Below are 18,309 nucleotides of genomic sequence, written 5' to 3'. Positions count from 1 at the left end.
AACATCCCACAACTAACTCATTAGTCACATTGCTTGCAAGGCTTATAGTGATGTGCATTACCGAGAGGGCCCAGAGATACCTGTCCGACAATCGGAGTGACAAATCTTATTCTTGATCTATGCCAACTCCACGAACACCATCGGAGACACCTGTAGAGCACCTTTATAATCACCCAGTTAAGTTGTGACATTTGGTAGCAAACAAAGTGTTCCTCCGGTATTCGGGAGTTGCATAACCTCATAGTCATAGGAACATGTATATGTCATGAAGAAAGCAATAGCAGTAAACTTAAACGATCAAGTCCTAAGCTAACGAAATGGGTCAAGTCAATCACAGCATTCTCCTAATGATGTGATCATGTTGATCAAATAACAACTCATGTCTATGGCTAGGAAACTTAACCATCTTTCATCAATGAGCTAGTCAAGTAGAGGCATACTAGTGACACTATGTTTGTCTATGTATTCACACATGTATTATATTTCCGGTTAATACAATTCTAGCATGAATAATAAACATTTATCATGAAATAAGGAAATAAATAATAACTTTATTATTGCCTCTACGACATATTTCCTTCATCTTCATCTTGAGGTAGGCATAGTGCGGCACTGCCATGAACTTGGGTAGAGCCAGCCGGCCTAGGAGCGTGTGGTAAGGGCTTCTAGGTCAACCACCTTAAACCAAACTGGCTCTCGGCGGAAGTGATATTTGTCTTCGAAGAGGACATCTATCTTGATCTTGCCGATTGGTGAGCAGGAAAGGCCAGGTACAATGCCATGGAAAACAGTTCGACAAGGCTGGAGTTGTCTTTCTTTGATGTGCAGTTTCTCCATGGTGTCACGGTAGAGGATGTTGATGCTGCTACTGCCATCTATTAGGACTCGGGAGAAACGAGTAGCTCGCCTATCTGCCAAAAAGATGGCATCCAACACCAAGGCATTGGAACCCGGGGAAGGCATCACCTTCGGGTGGTCTGCATGGCTCCAGCTGATGGGCTTCTCGGACCAGTGCATGAACTCCGGGGCTTCTGAAGTGACAGCATTCACCTCACGGTGCTATTGATGCCGACTGTGCCTGTCGTCAGCCACATTGGTGAAGACGATGTAGGCCCCGTGTTCTTCGGGGAATTCATCCTGGACGGCGGCAACAGGGTGGACCGCCGGCTGTGGAGGAGGTGGAGCCGGCTGTCCAGCAGGTGGAAGCGGCAGTCCTGGTTTTGCCCACACTGCAGAGCCGCGCCACACACTCTCCCTCTCACCAGAACGCGCCAAGCAGCCCCTCACCACGTCTCCGGCAAGCCAGGAGCTAGCCGCCACGGCCGCCCGACAGCCCCTGCTCAGGTCGGCGCCGCCCGAGCCTCTCCCGCTCGCCACCTGCCGCTGGAGCAGCGCGAGCTCATCCATAAGCACGTCCTCTAGCGCTCGTCGCCGCCACGTCCTCCTGCAACAACAGAGAGGCGGTTCGCCGGCGATCCTATCCGCGGCCGCCGCGAACCGACATGGCCACACTATATAAGAGGCCCCCGAGCACGTCCCGTTCCCCAGGCAGCCTCAAATCACCCCCTAGTTCCCCCGCGGCATCCAATCGACCCGAGGAGGTCGTCTTCTTCCTCTCCGGCAACTCTTGCCGCCGCTACTGCCCCCGGCCACTCCGGCGCCACCAGGGCCTCCCCCTCTCCACTCTCTTCACCAGAAGCTCTCTCTTCCTCCCGTGAACCCATCCCCCTGCTCGATTTTGATCGGGAACCACCGTAGCCCCAAACCCACTTTGCTCCCGAAGCCATCTCCGCCGCGAAGCTCGTCGCCGGCGACTCCGTCCACTTCGGCGACCATGGCGGGTACCCCCGAGTTCGTCTCGACCTCCTGAGCACACCCATGCGCTCAGATCACCGAGGGACGCCTCCATTCGCCGGTGAGCCTCGCCGGAGCTCCGCCTCTGTTCGGTCGGGGGAGACGACGCGCGCGTGGACTGGTCAAACCTGACCAGTGGGCCACGCGGGCCCACTGTCAGTGACCCAGCGCCGGTCCATGCAGGCGTAAGTGGAAACGTAATTCCAAAGTACGTGTTCGACGTGTACATTTCGAAACGTTTTCTTTTATTTTTCTGTTTTATTTAAAAACCAGAGATTTGACTAAACGTTGACTGGTTATATCTTTTTAAATAAAACTCCAAATGAATTGATTATTTTTCCTACATCTCTCAAATTATGTCTAGTTTATTTTAAGATTTATTTGAAAAAATTTCAAACAACTTTTTTGTGCTGTTTTGAAAATGTGTGTTAATTCAAATTTATTTGAAATAGGATTTTGGAGAGAGGATGAAAACTTTCAAAAGTTTTGGAGAGCACCCTCACCTCTCCACACCTTGAAGGAAAGCATTTTGAACCCTGGCATAATATTTTTGTGCGTTGGTTGACACGATTATAACATCGCCTTAATACGGAGAACCCGTTATTTTATGTGGTGACCAAGGTTGTCAGAATCGCGATTCTGTTAGACGATTCTACGACTTTACGATCCAAACTAACCGCTATGATTCTACGACTTTAGTTCTTAGAATCTACGTTTCTACGATCTTGATAGTGAAGATTCTACGATTTGCAATCCTACCGTCGAAGCTCCGATCCGATTCAAAATCACGATTCTGACAACCTTGGTGGTGACCCAATCATTCGCATGAATGCATATTGGAGATTTCCTTGCTGTTGGAAACGGATATACTTGTGATGGTAATCGCCCTCGTATGCCTTGCATGCATGCCGGAAAGAAATCCGGGAAAGCCTCTGCCTTGGGTAGGCGTGAGCTTGTCTCCGGTCTCCGTCGGGACGGTTATGTTCGATATGGCATTGTAAGGTAAATGAGTGGTGATTCGGTTAGTTGTAATAATTTTGCTATACATATCAGGCAGTGAATATTTAAGCCTCCTGAGTCGGCCGTAGATCGACTCTTGTTCCGGTAACCCCCATACTTGTTTTGTGCTGCCACTGGTCCCTGCCGTAGGTGGGGTATGGTTCAGTAAGTTGTTAACCCTTGTCTTGGCACACACCGTACAGAGAGGCCATGGTGGAAGATACCGGCTGCATCCGGTAGGCACGCCACCTGGTCCGGGAGCATGGGTGTATCTGGTTGGGACCGAGAGGGGGGCACCCCTTAGAGCGCGCGATAGAAATTTGATCCCATGCTACGCGAGGTTGTAGCCTCCCCACTTAGAGTTTTGCTTAACAGGTGTCATGGGTGATTCCAGACACGAGTAAAAGCTGGTGTGTGCAAGTCAGGCGTGTTTTCAGCTAAAAGACCGTAGACGGAATTAGTTCCGATGGACTAAAGAAATCCGTTACTCGTGGGTAAAGAGTACACCCTCTGCAGAGGTATTAAACCTATTCGAATAGCCGTGTCCATGGTTAAGGACTACAGTCTGGGATGGGTCAAGTGTCGGTCTTAGTGTCGATCTTCGAAGGTGAAACTGTTAAACCAGAACATATGGATTTTTACTTGTGATATATGATTGTTATGATTTTTATTGTTGTGGACTAACCGTTTGCATTGTTTGAAATAATGAATAACCCTGGGACGGTACCACCTCCTGGATATTCACCATGATTATGTTTATATATATAGGCCCTTTATGTGGCGTCGCTCAGACGCCCGACTGTGGCATGTTTGTTATTTCATTTTTGCATAAGTCCTTTATGTGGTGTCGCTCAGACGCCCGACTGTGGCAGGTTCGTTATTTCATTTACTTATAAGCCCTTCATGTGGTGTCGCTCAGACGCCCGACTGTGGCATGTTTGTTATTTCATTTTTGCATAAGCCCTTTCTGTGGTGTCGCTCAGACGCCCGACTGAGGCATGATGCATATTATTATCCTTTCGAGGCGTCGCTTCAGACACCCGATCGGTGCTTTATATTTTTACACCCCATTTGTTTACTCATGATTTATTTAAATGATCTACTTGCGTGCATCATGAACCTTATTTTATAACTGACGAAGCGATCATAGAATATTTCAAAGCATGATTATCAGTGGCTATATTATACCTGTGTTCTTAATGTTTGCGAGTACATTCAAAGTACTCACTGGCTTGTCCCTGGCTATTGTCTTGGCCAGATTGCTTGCTTGGAGAGGAGCGTTGCGATGACAGCCCCGGAACCTAAGCAACGGTGATAGCAGCCTCGCGAAGATAGGAGTTAACCTGGTCAGCTGTTCCTGTGGGAAATGGAGTCCCATAGACCGTGGTGAACCACAAACCGCTTCCGCCATCAACTGCTAGAAACTCTTTTGTTGTACTCACTGACCAGAATGGTCTTGTAGTACTACATATTATGTATTTTTGCTTGGAATTTCTGTATCAAGTTGGTGCCTCATCAGCTAACAGTAATCCTGGGGCTGGTGAGCACAAGGGCCATTTTCTGAAAATTTTATCCCGAAAATCCGGTCGTGACAAATCATATAGTTTGGTCATGCTCCATTTTCATCACACAAGAATGCTCTCATCATGCACAACCCCGATGACAAGCCAAGCAATTGTTTCACACTTTAGTAATCTCAAACTTTTTTCAACTTTCACGTAATACATGAGAGTGAGCCATGGATATAGCACTATGGGTGAAATAGAATATAATAAAGGGGGTTATGTGGAGAAGACAAAAATAGAGAAAGTCTCACATCGACGCGGCTAATCAATGGGCTAGGGAGATGCCCATCAATTGATGTCAATGCAAAGGAGTAGGGATTGCCATGCAATGGATGCACTTGAGCTATAAATGTATGAAAGCTCAACAAAAGAAACTAAGTGGGTGTGCATCCAACTTGCTTGCTCGCGAAGACCTAGGGCACTTGAGGAGGCCCATTGTTGGAATATACAAGCCAAGTTCTATAATGAAAAATTCCCACTAGTATATGAAAGTGACAAAACAAGAGACTCTCTATCATGAAGATCATGGTGCTATTTTGAAGCACAAGTGTGGAAAAAAAGGATAGTAGCATTGTCCCTTTTTTATTTTTTTAGTTAGCCTTTCTTTTTTTATTTGGCATTTTTTTTCTTTTTTTGGGACAATGCTCTATTAATGATGATCATCACACTTCTATTTATTTACAACTCAAAGATTACAACTCGATACTAGAATAAAGTATGACTCTATATGAGTGCCTCTGGTGGTGTACCGGGATGGGCAATGAATCAAGGGTGACATGTATGATAAATTATGCATGGTGGCTTTGCCACAAATACGATGTCAACTACATGATCATGCAAGGCAATATGACAATGATGAAGTGTGTCATAATAAATGGAACGGTGGAAAGTTGCATGGCAATATATCTCGGAATGGCTATGGAAATGCCATAATAGGTAGGTATGGTGGCTGTTTTGAGGAAGATATAAGGAGGTTTATGTGTGATAGAGCGTATCATATCACGGGGTTTGGATAAACCGGCGAAGTTTGCACCAACTCTCAAGGCGAGAAAGGGCAATGCACGTTACCGAAGAGGCTAGCAATGATGGAAGGGTGAGAGTGCGTATAATCCATGGACTCAACATTAGTCATAAAAAACTCACATACTTATTGCAAAAATCTACAAGTCATCAAAAACCAAGCATTACGCGCATGCTCCTAGGGGGTAGATTGGTAGGAAAAGACCATCGCTCGTCACCGACCGCCACTCATAAGGAAGACAATCAAATAACACCTCATGTTTCAAATTTTTTACACAATGTTTACCATACGTGCATGCTACGGGACTTGCGAACTTCAACACAAGTATTTCTCAAATTCACAACTACTCAACTAGCACAACTTTAATATCACTATCTCCATATTTCAAAACAATCATCAAGTATCAAACTTCTCTTAGTATTCAATGCACTTATATGAAAGTTTTTTATTATATCAAAAGCAAATTACCATGTTGTTCTAAAGGACTCTCAAAATAATATAAGTGAAACATGAGAGATCAATTATTTCTATAAAATAAAACCACCACCGTGCTCCAAAAGGATATAAGTGAAGCACTAGAGCAACAACAAACTACTCCGAAAGATATAAGTGAAGATCAATGAGTAGTTGAATAATTATGCAACTATGTAAAGACTCTCTAACATTTAAGAATTTCAGATCTTGGTATTTTATTAAAATAGAAAGCAAAACAAAATAAAATAAAATGGTGCTCCAAGCAAAACACATATCATGTGGTGAATAAAATATAGCTCCAAGTAAAATTACCGATGAACGAAGACGAAAGAGGGGATGCCTTCCGGGGCATCCCCAAGCTTAGGCTCTTGGTTGTCCTTGAATATTACCTTGGGGTGCCTTGGGCATCCCCAAGCTTAGACTCTTGCCACTCCTTGTTCTACAGTTCATCGAATCTTTATCCAAAACTTGAAAACTTCACAACACAAAACTTAACAGAAAACTTGTAAGCTCCGTTAGTATAAGAAAATAAATCACCACTTAGGTACTGTTGTGAACTCATTCTAAATTCATATTGGTGTAATATTTACTGTATTTCAACTTCTCTATGGTTCATACCCTCCGATACTACTCATAGATTCATCAAAATAAGCAAACAACACATAGAAAACAGAATCTGTCAAAAACAGAACAGTCTGTAGTAATCTGTAGGATTAGAATACTTCTGTAACTCCAAAAATCCTGAGAAATTAGGAAGTCCTAGGAAATTTGTTTATTAATCTACTGAAAGTAGAATTGGTATTTTATCGCTCTCTGGTAAGAAATGAAAATTATTCTCGTGAGCTCATACTTTTTGTTTTTTACAGCAAGATCAAATAACAATGACCCAAGAAGGTCCTAAAGGCTTTACTTGGCACGAACACTAATTAAAACATAAACCACATCGAAACAGAGGCTAGATGAATTATTTATTACTAAACAGGAACAAAAATAAAATTGGGTTGCCTCCCAACAAGCGCTGTCGTTTAACGCCCCTAGCACTACAACAAAACATGTCAGTAGGCACGTTTTTTCTAAGACGCTTTTATATTCGTCCCTATACTGAAAGCATCTAGTATGTAGGTACGCTTTTTGAGATGACGTAAATACCGTCACAAATCTTAATTTTAGGGTATATATCATTTATTATTTTTTACATGTGTAAATAAGTACAGACGATTTTTGAGACGTTTTAGGATACATGAAAGAGTTTAACAAATAAATAATAAAACCAAAGTATTTTTTACAGAAAAAGGAAATTACGGGGCCCATCTATTCAGTAAAACGAGCCCACGTATCGAACTCAGCGCGCGCTCTCCTTCACCTTATCCGCCACCACGTCCTGAGCCGCCCATCTATGCCGCCGCCGCCGACGGGTTGGCTCCTCCTCCACCCATGCGCCCCCTCCCAATCTCCATAGCCTCCAACGACCAACTCCATCTCCTGCCTCCTGCAACTAGTCCTGCCAGTGCGCCGCGTCCGCCGCCGGTGAATGCCTTCCGCAAGGACTGCCCCTAGCCCCTCTGCCCCGGCGCTCCTCGGTCGTCCCCGTCCCTTTGCCTGGTCGCTAGGGACGTGCTGCTCCACGCCTCCTCCTGCTGGGAGCCGCCGCCGGCCGTGCCGGCTCTGGCGCTTTGCTCCGGCCAATCCCGGGCTGCTCGCCTGCTCGGCCGGACCTTGCCGCCCAGGACTTGCTGTCAACAAATAGCAAGCAGGCTGGGACAGGGGTATTTTCTGAGAAAGCTCTCTCTTCTGTTCTTCCTATCAGTGTATGATGAAAATGAAATTAAATTTGAACTCAAAAATTGTGTATCAACATATATGCAGGGGACTGTGTATATGTATAACATATTGTGATTTGGAAGGGAATGCATTTTAATATCAATTTTATTTCATTTTGTAGAAAAAGAAGAGGAAGATATATTTCATTGCAAGTTTCAACACCCAGTGTTTCAGTTGGACTGAATCAACTCCACAAATTGGAACAACCATAGATTGGACCACCGCCTTTGGCTTCAAACAACCCGCCTTCAATCTCAACTCGAGAAAGTACCTCTTTTGTATCCCATACTCTTTTTTTGAAGTTTTTGGTATGTTTTTATCTATTTTGTTGTATCATTAAGAATTGAGTTTAAATTCTAGAAAGACATACAATTTGTCCAAAAGTATCAAGCATTGGATGTAAAGTGGACAACCTATTCGGTACTGAAACCATATATGTAGCATGTATGAAGCTGAATCATGCTTACAACACTGAAGAGCACAGTAACTTCCATAATGGAAGTAAGTAGCTGCAATCTTCCAGGATTTTTTATAAATAAATCAGCAACATGCCACTCACCTAAGTTGACTTTTCAGCATATCCTACCATGCGCCAATGAGGCAAGTGGTAGTGTATCCTAAAAATCCCCTTTTCCTGAAGGTGTAAACACATGCAGCAACTGATCGTGTGCATTGGAATGCACTGTTTGATAATTACTCTCTTAGGCCCTGCTTGCTAACTTTGTAAAAATATGCGACCGGCTACCCTTCAACAACTGCAAGTCACTTGGGGACTATTTGGTTTCCAGCCAAATGTTGCCAGACCTATGGTTAGGCACACATAATTTCTGAGGTGAGTGAGTGTTCAGTTGGCTGACACAGTTGTGGCTTGCGACTTTACTAGTCACATGATTAAGGAGTATATTTTGGCCACACTTTTGTGGCAAGCCACACTCTGTCCCGAGGGGTAACAATTACTACTTTTGGCTTAGTTGTGGCAAAGTAAGCTTTTAACCAAACTAGGGTGTTCAATTGGTCTTAAGTTTCAATACAGTATTGTAGATCATCACATATGTTCTCTGTTTCTTGTTCAATGATGTCTTATTTGACTCGTTAATCAGTCCAACTTAATATCCTTTTTCCTGTTATCCTTAGAACAAATAGATATGACGTGTATGCAGTGCAGCCCACTAATTATTTAGATTGCATTGCAAACACCCTTTTATACATGCTTTTCATTTTTCATTCAGGTGGCTGCACATATCCTCCAGGTTTCTGTAATTGGGACGGAGTGTATTTCCAGTATGGTGATAACTGTATATATAATAATACTGACTGTGATCATTGGCCTTTTTTACCTTCTGTTGTAGCTTGATTTTTGTATATGGTGCTTACCTGAGATGCACAAGATCATCAATAACATGATGATATAAAGCAGGGAAATTAACACAGTTGTTTTTTAAAGCACCCTATTATATGGTTTTTATGCTCAGTTTGGATACTTAGATAGTCCAACAATCTTAGTAGTTTTGCAGAAGGAAAGAAGTCCCTACAGCGATTAGAAAGAGTGAATATTTCTAGATAATTGAAGGCCCTCCATATATAATATCAATCATGTGTCCTGTTTTATATTTTTGTTTGTTCATGTGGTGTGTGTTTCCTTTCGATGTAGCCAGAGTTGGGATTATGGGGAGAAAGATGGCAGCATATGTGCAATTGTATTGAACTGAGTGGCGTCTTTGCATACTAGTTAAACCTACAATGGCACATATCTTTTGATGTTTTTCAATTCAAGGTTGATGAAATATTTTAGGATCCAATCATTGAATTAAAATATCTATGTATTCCATGCTTTTCTTGCAAAAAGATTTAGATCAGCTCTCATCTCTTAAATAACACATGTAAAGTTATACACTGACATATTTTTTTGTTTCATTACTTCGGCATATCAAAGGGCAATGGATCGAGGTTGGATGAGTCAACCAAGAGCTAGTGCTACTTAGAAAGATGGTGTCGAGCAATTTCTGTCTTTTGCATTCCATGATGTTCCGGCTGGTGATAGAATTCGTTGTCCTTGTGTAAATTGCCGAAATAAAGCTATGCAGAGTTATGATGGAGTGAAAACTCACTTGAGATGTGATGGTATTCTTCAAGGTTACACTAAGTGGGTTTGCCATCGAGAGGATTACAGTGAACCATCATTTGCATTTGCTCATGTATCAGATAACAGTGGCAATCTATCTATTCCTGGCATCCCAAGGAATGTTGTTGGAGAAGGCAACCATGGAAGGATGGATGACATGCCAGGACTCTTAAGTGTTGTCTTTGCTATGGCTAACAGTTGTGAATCTTTATCAAGAACATCTGATGGTGAATTAGATGGCGTTGAATTTGAGAATATGGTACCTAATTCAGTTGAGGATGAGAATGCAGATACTCAAACAAGGAAGAAACCTAATACATATGCAAGCTTCTCAGAGGATGCAAACACGGAGTTATACCCTGGATGTAAATTATTTTCTAAGTTGTCATTTCTCATCACCTTGTATCACATGAAATGCTTACATGGATGGTCACAAGAATCATTTGCAACGCTACTTGGTGTTTTGTCTGATGCACTTCCACAGGCACAACTACCAAAGAAGTACTATGAGGTACAAAAAATCATCCGTGGCTTAGGCCTTGACTACGAGAAAATTCATGAATGCCCCAATGATTGCATGCTTTTTCGAGGTGAACGAGCTGATCAAGAGTCTTGCCATGTGTGTCTAAGCATAAGAAGAAACCAGCCAAGGTGTTGCGTTACTTTCCTTTGATACTGAGTATTCAAAGGATCTTTGCAACAAGAAAAACATCAGATGACATGCGTTGGCACGATGAGGGTCGTACTAAAGATGGAAAGATACGGGATCCAGCTGATGGCGAGTGTTGGAAAGATCTTGATGCTAGATACCCCGGTTTTGCTGCTGATCCTCGTAATCCGCGCCTTGGCATTTCGAGTGATGGATTTAACCCTTTTAGGAGTATGAGTTCAAAACATAGTACTTGGCCAGTGATGCTTATCCCGTACAACCTATCGCCTTGGATTTGCATGAAAGAAACATCTCTAATTTTATCGATGATCATTCCTGGACCAGCTTCCCCTGGGAATGACATTGATATATATTTGCAGCCACTGATTGATGAGCTCTTACAGTTATGGGATGGTGTAGACACATTCGACGCTTCCTCGCAGGAGATATTTCCACTCAAGGCTGCACTGTTATGGACTTTAAATGATTTTCCAGCATTAGCTTACCTGTACGGTTGGAGCACAAGTGGTAAATATGGGTTTCCATCATGTGGTCCTTGTACAAGATCATTTCGCCTGAATAAGAGTATGAAACTTTGTTATATGGGTCACCGTCGCTGGTTACCACAGGGTCATGTATTTCGAAACCGAAGAAGGCAGGAATTTGATGGCACTAAAGTGACAGAATTGGCACCGACAACTATGAGTGGTAGTTCAGCTTTGAAAAGGTTGCAAGGCAGAGTGTTTGTGTTAGGCAAAAAAGGCAATGTAGCAAAGAAAGCAAAGGGCGGAAAGAAGGTCAAAAACAGTGAAAAAGAAAATGAAATGAATCAAGAGCCGAAGCGTAAAAGGAAGGCAGGCAACAAGAAGTCAATTAAGAACCAAGGTAAGCCTGAGAAGAAGCCTGAGGATTGGTTAAAAAAATCAATATTTTTCAACTTGCCATATTGGGAACTTAACAAGTTAAGGCACAATCTTGATGTAATGCACATAGAAAAGAATGTGTTTGATAATTTAATTGGAACGTTGTTGGATATTGATTCTAAAACAAAGGATGGCCTTAATGCACGGCTTGATTTGGCAGAAATTGGTGAAAATGGAATTCGACATAATCTTCATCCTGTTGTAGATGATAATGGAAAAATAGTATTGCCTGATGCACCATTTACTATGTCTAGAAAACAGCAAGAAATACTTTGTTCAGTGATGCACAATATTAGGACCTCCGATGGATATGCATCAAATTTTTCTAGGCATGTCAACATGAAAGATTGTACAATCTCAGGTCTCAAAAGTCATGATTGTCATGTTATTCTGGAAGATATTCTTCCTCTAGCACTTCGATCCTGTTACCCACACAAAGAGGTCATGGAAATAGTTATCGGGCTGTCTAATTTCTTCAAGAAACTATGCTCGAAAGTGTTAGATGTCTCTGAGCTTGACGAACTTCAAGAGAGTATTGTGATGACACTTTGCAATATGGAGAGAATTTTTCTTCCATCATTCTTTACTATCATGGTGCATCTAATGGTGCACTTGGTTGAAGAAGTTAAACTTGGTGGTCCAGTGCACTATCGGTGGATGTACCCCCTAGAGAGGTATGGCACTTTAACTTCGATTTTATTTAATCTTCAATAGTTTTGAGAAGTAACATCTTGCTTAATTAAATTTAGATCATTTGTTCGGCTGAAAGCACTTGTACGCAATAGAGCATTTCCTGAAGGTTCAATTGCTGAAGGGTATCTTGCCCAAGAATGCTTGACCTTTTGTTCAAGATTTCTAGAAGGAACTACATGTTTTACAAGACCATCAAGAAACCCCAATCCTTCAGACAAGATAAAAGATTTGTACATGTTCCATAGTGCTGGTGAGCCAATTGGAAAGGTTGTCCCAGTTGGGCAGTTTAATAGCCGGCTTCTTATTCAAGCACACCGATATGTCTTGCGACATTGTGATGAGCTTGCAGATTTCCGCAAGTATGTATCACTTCTATCTTTAATTAATTTGTTTAGAGTTTGCCAAGAAGTTCATATAATTTAATTGTTACAGTGAATTTGTGGCCGAAGAGAATAGCAAACGATGTGACTCAGCTAATTTGACAGAAGCTGATACCACTAAGTTAATTAATGAACACTTTGCTGACTGGTTGGAACAAAAGGTACATTTTACCGTATTCATGTACTCTGAATTATATAGGCACCTGAATTTAACTAATTGAACATACAGGTTTTACAGAGCGATGGATCAACTATTACAGAAAAGGTAAGAGCTTTGGCTGCAAAACCCAACAGATATGGGGTGCGCTACAGTGGCTATGTCATCAACGGCTTTAGGTTCCACACGATGAGTCATGAGTCAGTGCATGTCACACAAAATAGTGGTGTAGTGAACATTGCAGAAAAATGGTGTTAGATATTATGGCAGATTAAGTGACATCTTTGAATTGTCATACAATGATTACAAGGTGGTGTTCTTTAATTGTGATTGGTACGATGTCTACCACAAAGTTGGCATTCAAACGGATGAGTTTGGGTTCACTCTTGTGAACAAGTCTCGGAAAATACACACAGGAGATGAGCTAGAGGATGATCCTTTTGTATTTTCCTCCCAAGTGCAGCAGGTTTTCTACGTTCAAGACCCAAAAGCTGAACTATGGAATGTAGTAGTGGAAGTCAGGCCTCGTGATCTTTTTGACATGGGTGTTGACGAATCATCGGATGAAACAGATTAGAGCATTGTGCTTTTGGTTCAGGCTGAAGTATGGTGGAAGCTCTTTGCTGGTGTGGTTCTTTGCATGCAACTACAATTTTAGTTATGGTTTTGGTAGCGGTTTACAAGCACAAAGTCAGAATGCTTTATTATAGTTTGTGGTTGTATTTTTTTTCGTACTAATTCAGGGCACAGCCCAAGTGTACTTGGTTGTGAATTTTAAGTTGATTCTGTAGAATTTCTGTTCCGGAAATTAAGTATCACATTTGGTTTATTGATTATTCCCACATGTTGCAGTTATCTCGTATTGTTATATTACATGGCCGAGAAATGTTGAATATACAATTGTGAATTCTTCTTTTTAAGATCATGCCTTAGACACTCGTCTTTTTCAATGTAAGAAACTAGGTTTTATCAGACTGATGTTCTTTTGTCTGGCCATTGTAAAATGTGTTGCCACAATGTCACAAGTGCATTTTTCTAAGGCTGTTGACTATCAGAACTTGGAAGTGGCAAACTGGCAATGCAGTTAGATAGAAACATTCTGCGATATCCATGGACCGAGTCATTTTTATCGGATTGTAGGTTTCTTTTACCTTGCTGGGATCCAAATGGTGGGTCCAACATTACCAAATTTGGCAGCATTTTGCTACCATTTCAGTACCAACTGCCAAATATAGAACCAAAAATAAAGTGTCCAGAGTTTGATGAAATTTTGACACAAGGACAACCATATAATGGCTACTATTCTATCAAATTTTCATCAAATTTAGAGTCACTGTTTGAGAAAATCATCCATTCTTCATTTTCAGCCAAAATTTGGCCTAAAACTTGAACCGAAAAACAAAGTGTCCAGAAAATAATGAAATTTTTACACAACGACAACCATATGATTATTATTGTGGGAAATTTTCAATGGTTTTGGCTGAACAGAATAAAAAATAAAATTGAAAAACCAATTCACCGCCTATTGGCAAACAATTTGAAACCAAATAAGTATCCATATGGATTATGAAATTTTGACACAAGGACAACCATGCTCCGCCTCCTGCTGCGGCGCCTGGCGGCTGTCTCAGCGATCGTAACAAAGCGGTCGAGCGGCCGCGCAGCAGCAAGGTCCAAATCGTTGGGGACCCATCCTGGAGGCACGTCGCTCTTGACGAACGCAAAGCGGGGAGCGGCATTGCGCTAGCCGTACCGCTCCTGTTGCCTCGCCGCGCGCTCCTCCTCAAATAAGATGGCACTTGAGCCCGATGCACCGCTGTAACCACCTCCTCCGGGGTAGTGGAGGATGCACCACGCTCCTTCATGATCATGGGTGGAAGCTCCTCCTTTATCGGGCGGCGATTGCGGCGTGGCGGCGATGAGGGTCTGTCAATGCGGGCTCATCCTTCATGTGGCAGAGGCATTGGGGGGATGTTGACTCCCGTTTCACGCGGACGCACGCATCGGGGACGGTGGCTCCTCCTTCACGTGGGGCCTCCATGAGAAGATGGGTCCGCTCCTGCCAGACAAGGGACTTCCACCGCCTCTGCCTACCATCATGTAGAACGAGAACTTCACATCGCCGCTGGGCTCGGGGATGGTGACAGGGAGGAGGAGGGGACGGTGGTCAGGGAGGGGGAGTGCGGCTCTATGTATCACTTGTGCACGGCTTAAATAGCCACGACCAGGCCAGGCGAAGTGGCAGTCAACCTACTACAATGTGGCGCAGCGGACAGAGTTGGTTTCTCAGTACGCAGCGTCCGCATTGAAGCGGCTACGCCCGAATGGTCATGTCCGTCAGTGCCGCCCTCTCATTCGGTCAAATCACATGCATCAATACGAGCCGATGCATGCTCTGGGCCGACATGAATGCGGTGCGGCAAGCGGCGTGGGCGTTCGTGGAAAGCGCATGAGAGGCAGGTGGGATTTTTGGGTCGGCCAGGGTAGTCAAAAGCGGACGTGGCAGCGGTCCGAACGCCGCAACCCCCCCCCCCCACTTTGTTTGCGGTTTTTGGGAAGAAGTGTGTCCAGACCGCCGAGCGGACCCATACAACACCGTGTTGGACGCCAAAAAACATCCGCACTATGCAGTCTAGACGTATGCGGACGGTTTGAGGGTCGGCATTGAAGATGCCCTTAGATGCAAAAATCCATTATACATTATAATACAATGGAATTATACTTTTTCTAGGAGAAAACATTTCACAATGTATGCTAATAACAGTAAAAATAGAGCACGTGACCTGGCCCATTTTTTGGTTGTTTGTGTACAACAGAAATAAATAGGCTTTTTTCGCTGATTTCATTTGGAAATCATTTTCCCCTCAATTTTTTTGGAGGAAATCATTTTGGCATTTGGGGCAACTATTTCCATTTGCCGCCAGGAAATAACGCACCAGCGCTCTTATTTTTGGAAAAAAATATGCCCGTCAATCACTCCGCCACGCCGCCCTCTCTCCACTTCTCCTCGCCCACGCCGCCATCTCTCCAATTCTCCTCTTCTTCCACCTCCTAATCCATCCCAACCCATCTAATGGGATCCCTCCAATCCGTTCGCTGATGTGCATCGCCTCAATCACATGAACGGGGATCGATTGGCTTGGTGGGCGGACTGACGGGGACTCAGCGGGCGGGTGGTCGGGCGATTGGAGGCCGTGGAGGTCGGGACAGAGACCGGCTGGTGTGTGCGTTGGGGCCAACGGTGGCGATTGGGCGGGAAGGTCACAGGAATCGTCTGCTACAACAAGCAAGTTCATCTCCAACCTACAGGTGGATTAAGCAGAGCAAGCACGAGTTCAGCCATCCTGCCTAGGGTAGCTGCGCCCCAGGTTCGTATTGGTCCTCACCATTGTGACGTGCTCTCTAAGTCTTGGTGTAGAAATTACTGAGATTCATTGATCTTTAGATTGAGTTCTTGTGGCTTAATTAGTGTGGAGGTTTGCTGTCCGGTTGTGCAACCCACAGGAGCTCTGCTCCATGGTAGGAGCAGAGTAACTAGTAACACCCATTAAGCCACATCACACATAGGTACTAGTAGCACAAATATCCAAAAACTATGTTGGCAGAACCATTTGGGAAGAGTCCCATCCCAATTGTTTTTTTGTAAACTGTTTGGGTAAGCACTTGTTTTTGTAGTTCTGTAGTCTGTACTAGTGAAACCACTTAACTGCTGATTGTTCTTTCGGATTGTTCATGTGTTGCTTTGCATTAACTTAACTTTTAGGCAAAATTAGATCTCATTGCATGCTTGATATTGGTGAAGTATCTAGTGGAAATAGGTAGTCAGTGAAATTCTGAAAATTCCTACGTGGACCCTCAGATCTGTAATGAACGCCACCGATTAAAGGTGGGATCCTTAACCATCCACTTAAGCAGAATTAGCAGATAACCCTCTATTCTCTAAGTGATTAGACAAAATCATCTTGGAATTCCCCAACTCCGACCTAAGTCTCCCCCGTCCCATGGCCTGCTGCCACAGGGAACCCCGAGACTTCCTGCAGCGACGAAGCCCAAGGCGAGGCGGCCAGAACCTCTGTTATCTGAAGAATTGTACCTCAATTATCTAGTTGTCTGAAGAAACGTTCAGCACAACCTCTGTTCTCTGAAGAATTGTACAAATGTTGAAGCTTTTGCACTGAGATTTATTGTTCTGTTAGTGCTACAGCTATTCAACTCCCCTGTAGTTTTTGATGCTGATGAATATACTGGAAAACCTAAAGCATCTCGCTGCAGATTCTGTCATGACCTCAAGAGACATCAATGTACTATGTAGCCGCTTTCCTAACTGCATCTTCCATCTCGCTGGTACAGGAAGTAACATAGTGCACTGATTTAGCTGTGCTAACTCGGTCATCAGGGCTTTGTAATGTTTTGCTGAGGCTTGACCCTTTGTTTAGTTCTAATCTTGCTTGTAAAGATTGTATACTGAGCTCATGTTTTGCAAACTGAAAATCTGAAGCATCTCGTTGTAGATTGTGTCATGAGCTCAAGAGACATCAAGGTGATGTGTAGCCATTTTCCTAACTGAATGTTCCAGCTCTCTGTAACAGTGTACGAGTTAGCTATGCTAGCCGAAGACTTAAGGCATTTTCTCTCTGTACATGCCATGCCGCACTGAACTTTTGGTTGAGGTCTGTAGTTTTTGTTAATTTGGCAGATTAATGATGGCGAGGATACCAAGATGACTTCGGGAGTTGAACCTTACAATGCATGATGCAGAACATCTGCAGCTTGCTGAAGAAAATCTACAAGGTCCTCAGAGATTGATAATATAGCACCAGCAAGATGTCATGAATCCACTAGCCAAATCAAGATAATTTGTAACCATGACTAATCTTCTTTGGAATGAGGTTTTTATTATACTGGTTTCTGACGTGTTGGGATATTCATGCTTGCAGGGCCAAATGGAGAGACGCGGCAGATTGTAGGGGAATTTCGGCTGAAGAATTTATCCTAGGTAGATGGAGGAAAGATAATTGTGGAGACTAACAAAAAAGGTGTTCCGAATGAAAGGTCTGGTTCCATTCTTAGTAGCTATCTTAGCGACGTTGTAGAGAACTCCACATTTGCACCACTGAGCATTCCAACATGGGACAATGAATTATTTGCCCAGAGAAAGAACAACATGATCAACGATGTAGAGGTACATCATCACATACATCTTTTTTTGATGTATCATCACATACATCTTTATTTTCATTTCACATGTAAACAATTAAATTTACTTTGTTGAAGGAGAAATTTGTCTATCCATCTGAGACAAAGCTGATTACACGAGACTGGGTCCTAATGACTGTTTGCAAAAGATGGGGAGCCTACAAATCTCGCTTGAAGAAAAAATATTTCAAACGAAAAGAGAGGTCTCTCCAGGAAATTATTAGTGATGTTCCAATAGGTGTTAATGAGCATCAATGGGAGACTCTAGTTGGAATGTGGTGCCAGGATTCACACATGGTTATTATCTCATCCTCTCATGCTCAAACTGAACTCCAACATTAGTTTGTTAACATTACGTGTCTGCACCTAATTTGTTTGCAGAAGTTATGCAAGAAAAACACAGAGTGTGCGAAGCAACAGAAGAATCCACACACAACCGGGAGAAAAAGCCATGC

At 43.1% G+C, this 18,309-nt stretch overlaps 1 protein-coding gene across 7 annotated transcripts; it reads left to right on the top strand.

Annotated features, from left to right (window-relative positions):
- The first annotated feature begins 7,276 nt into the window (after positions 1–7,276).
- Positions 7,277–13,487, top strand: LOC123187707 (uncharacterized). 7 transcript variants are annotated; one of them, XM_044599630.1, is made up of 7 exons: positions 7,277–7,679; positions 7,856–8,001; positions 8,964–9,015; positions 9,668–12,102; positions 12,178–12,480; positions 12,554–12,662; positions 12,731–13,487. In XM_044599630.1, the coding sequence occupies exons 4-7, from the start codon at positions 10,577–10,579 to the stop codon at positions 12,914–12,916; spliced, it is 2,124 nt and encodes a 707-aa protein (XP_044455565.1). In that variant the 5' UTR covers positions 7,277–7,679; positions 7,856–8,001; positions 8,964–9,015; positions 9,668–10,576; the 3' UTR covers positions 12,917–13,487. The 7 variants fall into 7 exon arrangements, 6 of the variants coding, with proteins under 6 accessions (XP_044455565.1, XP_044455564.1, XP_044455563.1 ...); XM_044599629.1 differs by lacking the exon at positions 8,964–9,015; XM_044599628.1 differs by having other exon boundaries at positions 8,964–12,102.
- The last annotated feature ends 4,822 nt before the right edge of the window (positions 13,488–18,309 follow it).

This window comes from Triticum aestivum, chromosome 2A (genome assembly GCF_018294505.1).
Source record: "Triticum aestivum cultivar Chinese Spring chromosome 2A, IWGSC CS RefSeq v2.1, whole genome shotgun sequence".
Lineage (NCBI taxonomy): Eukaryota > Viridiplantae > Streptophyta > Magnoliopsida > Poales > Poaceae > Triticum > Triticum aestivum.
Note: the sequence above shows the minus strand (reverse complement) of the source record. Positions and strands in the feature narration are given on the sequence as shown.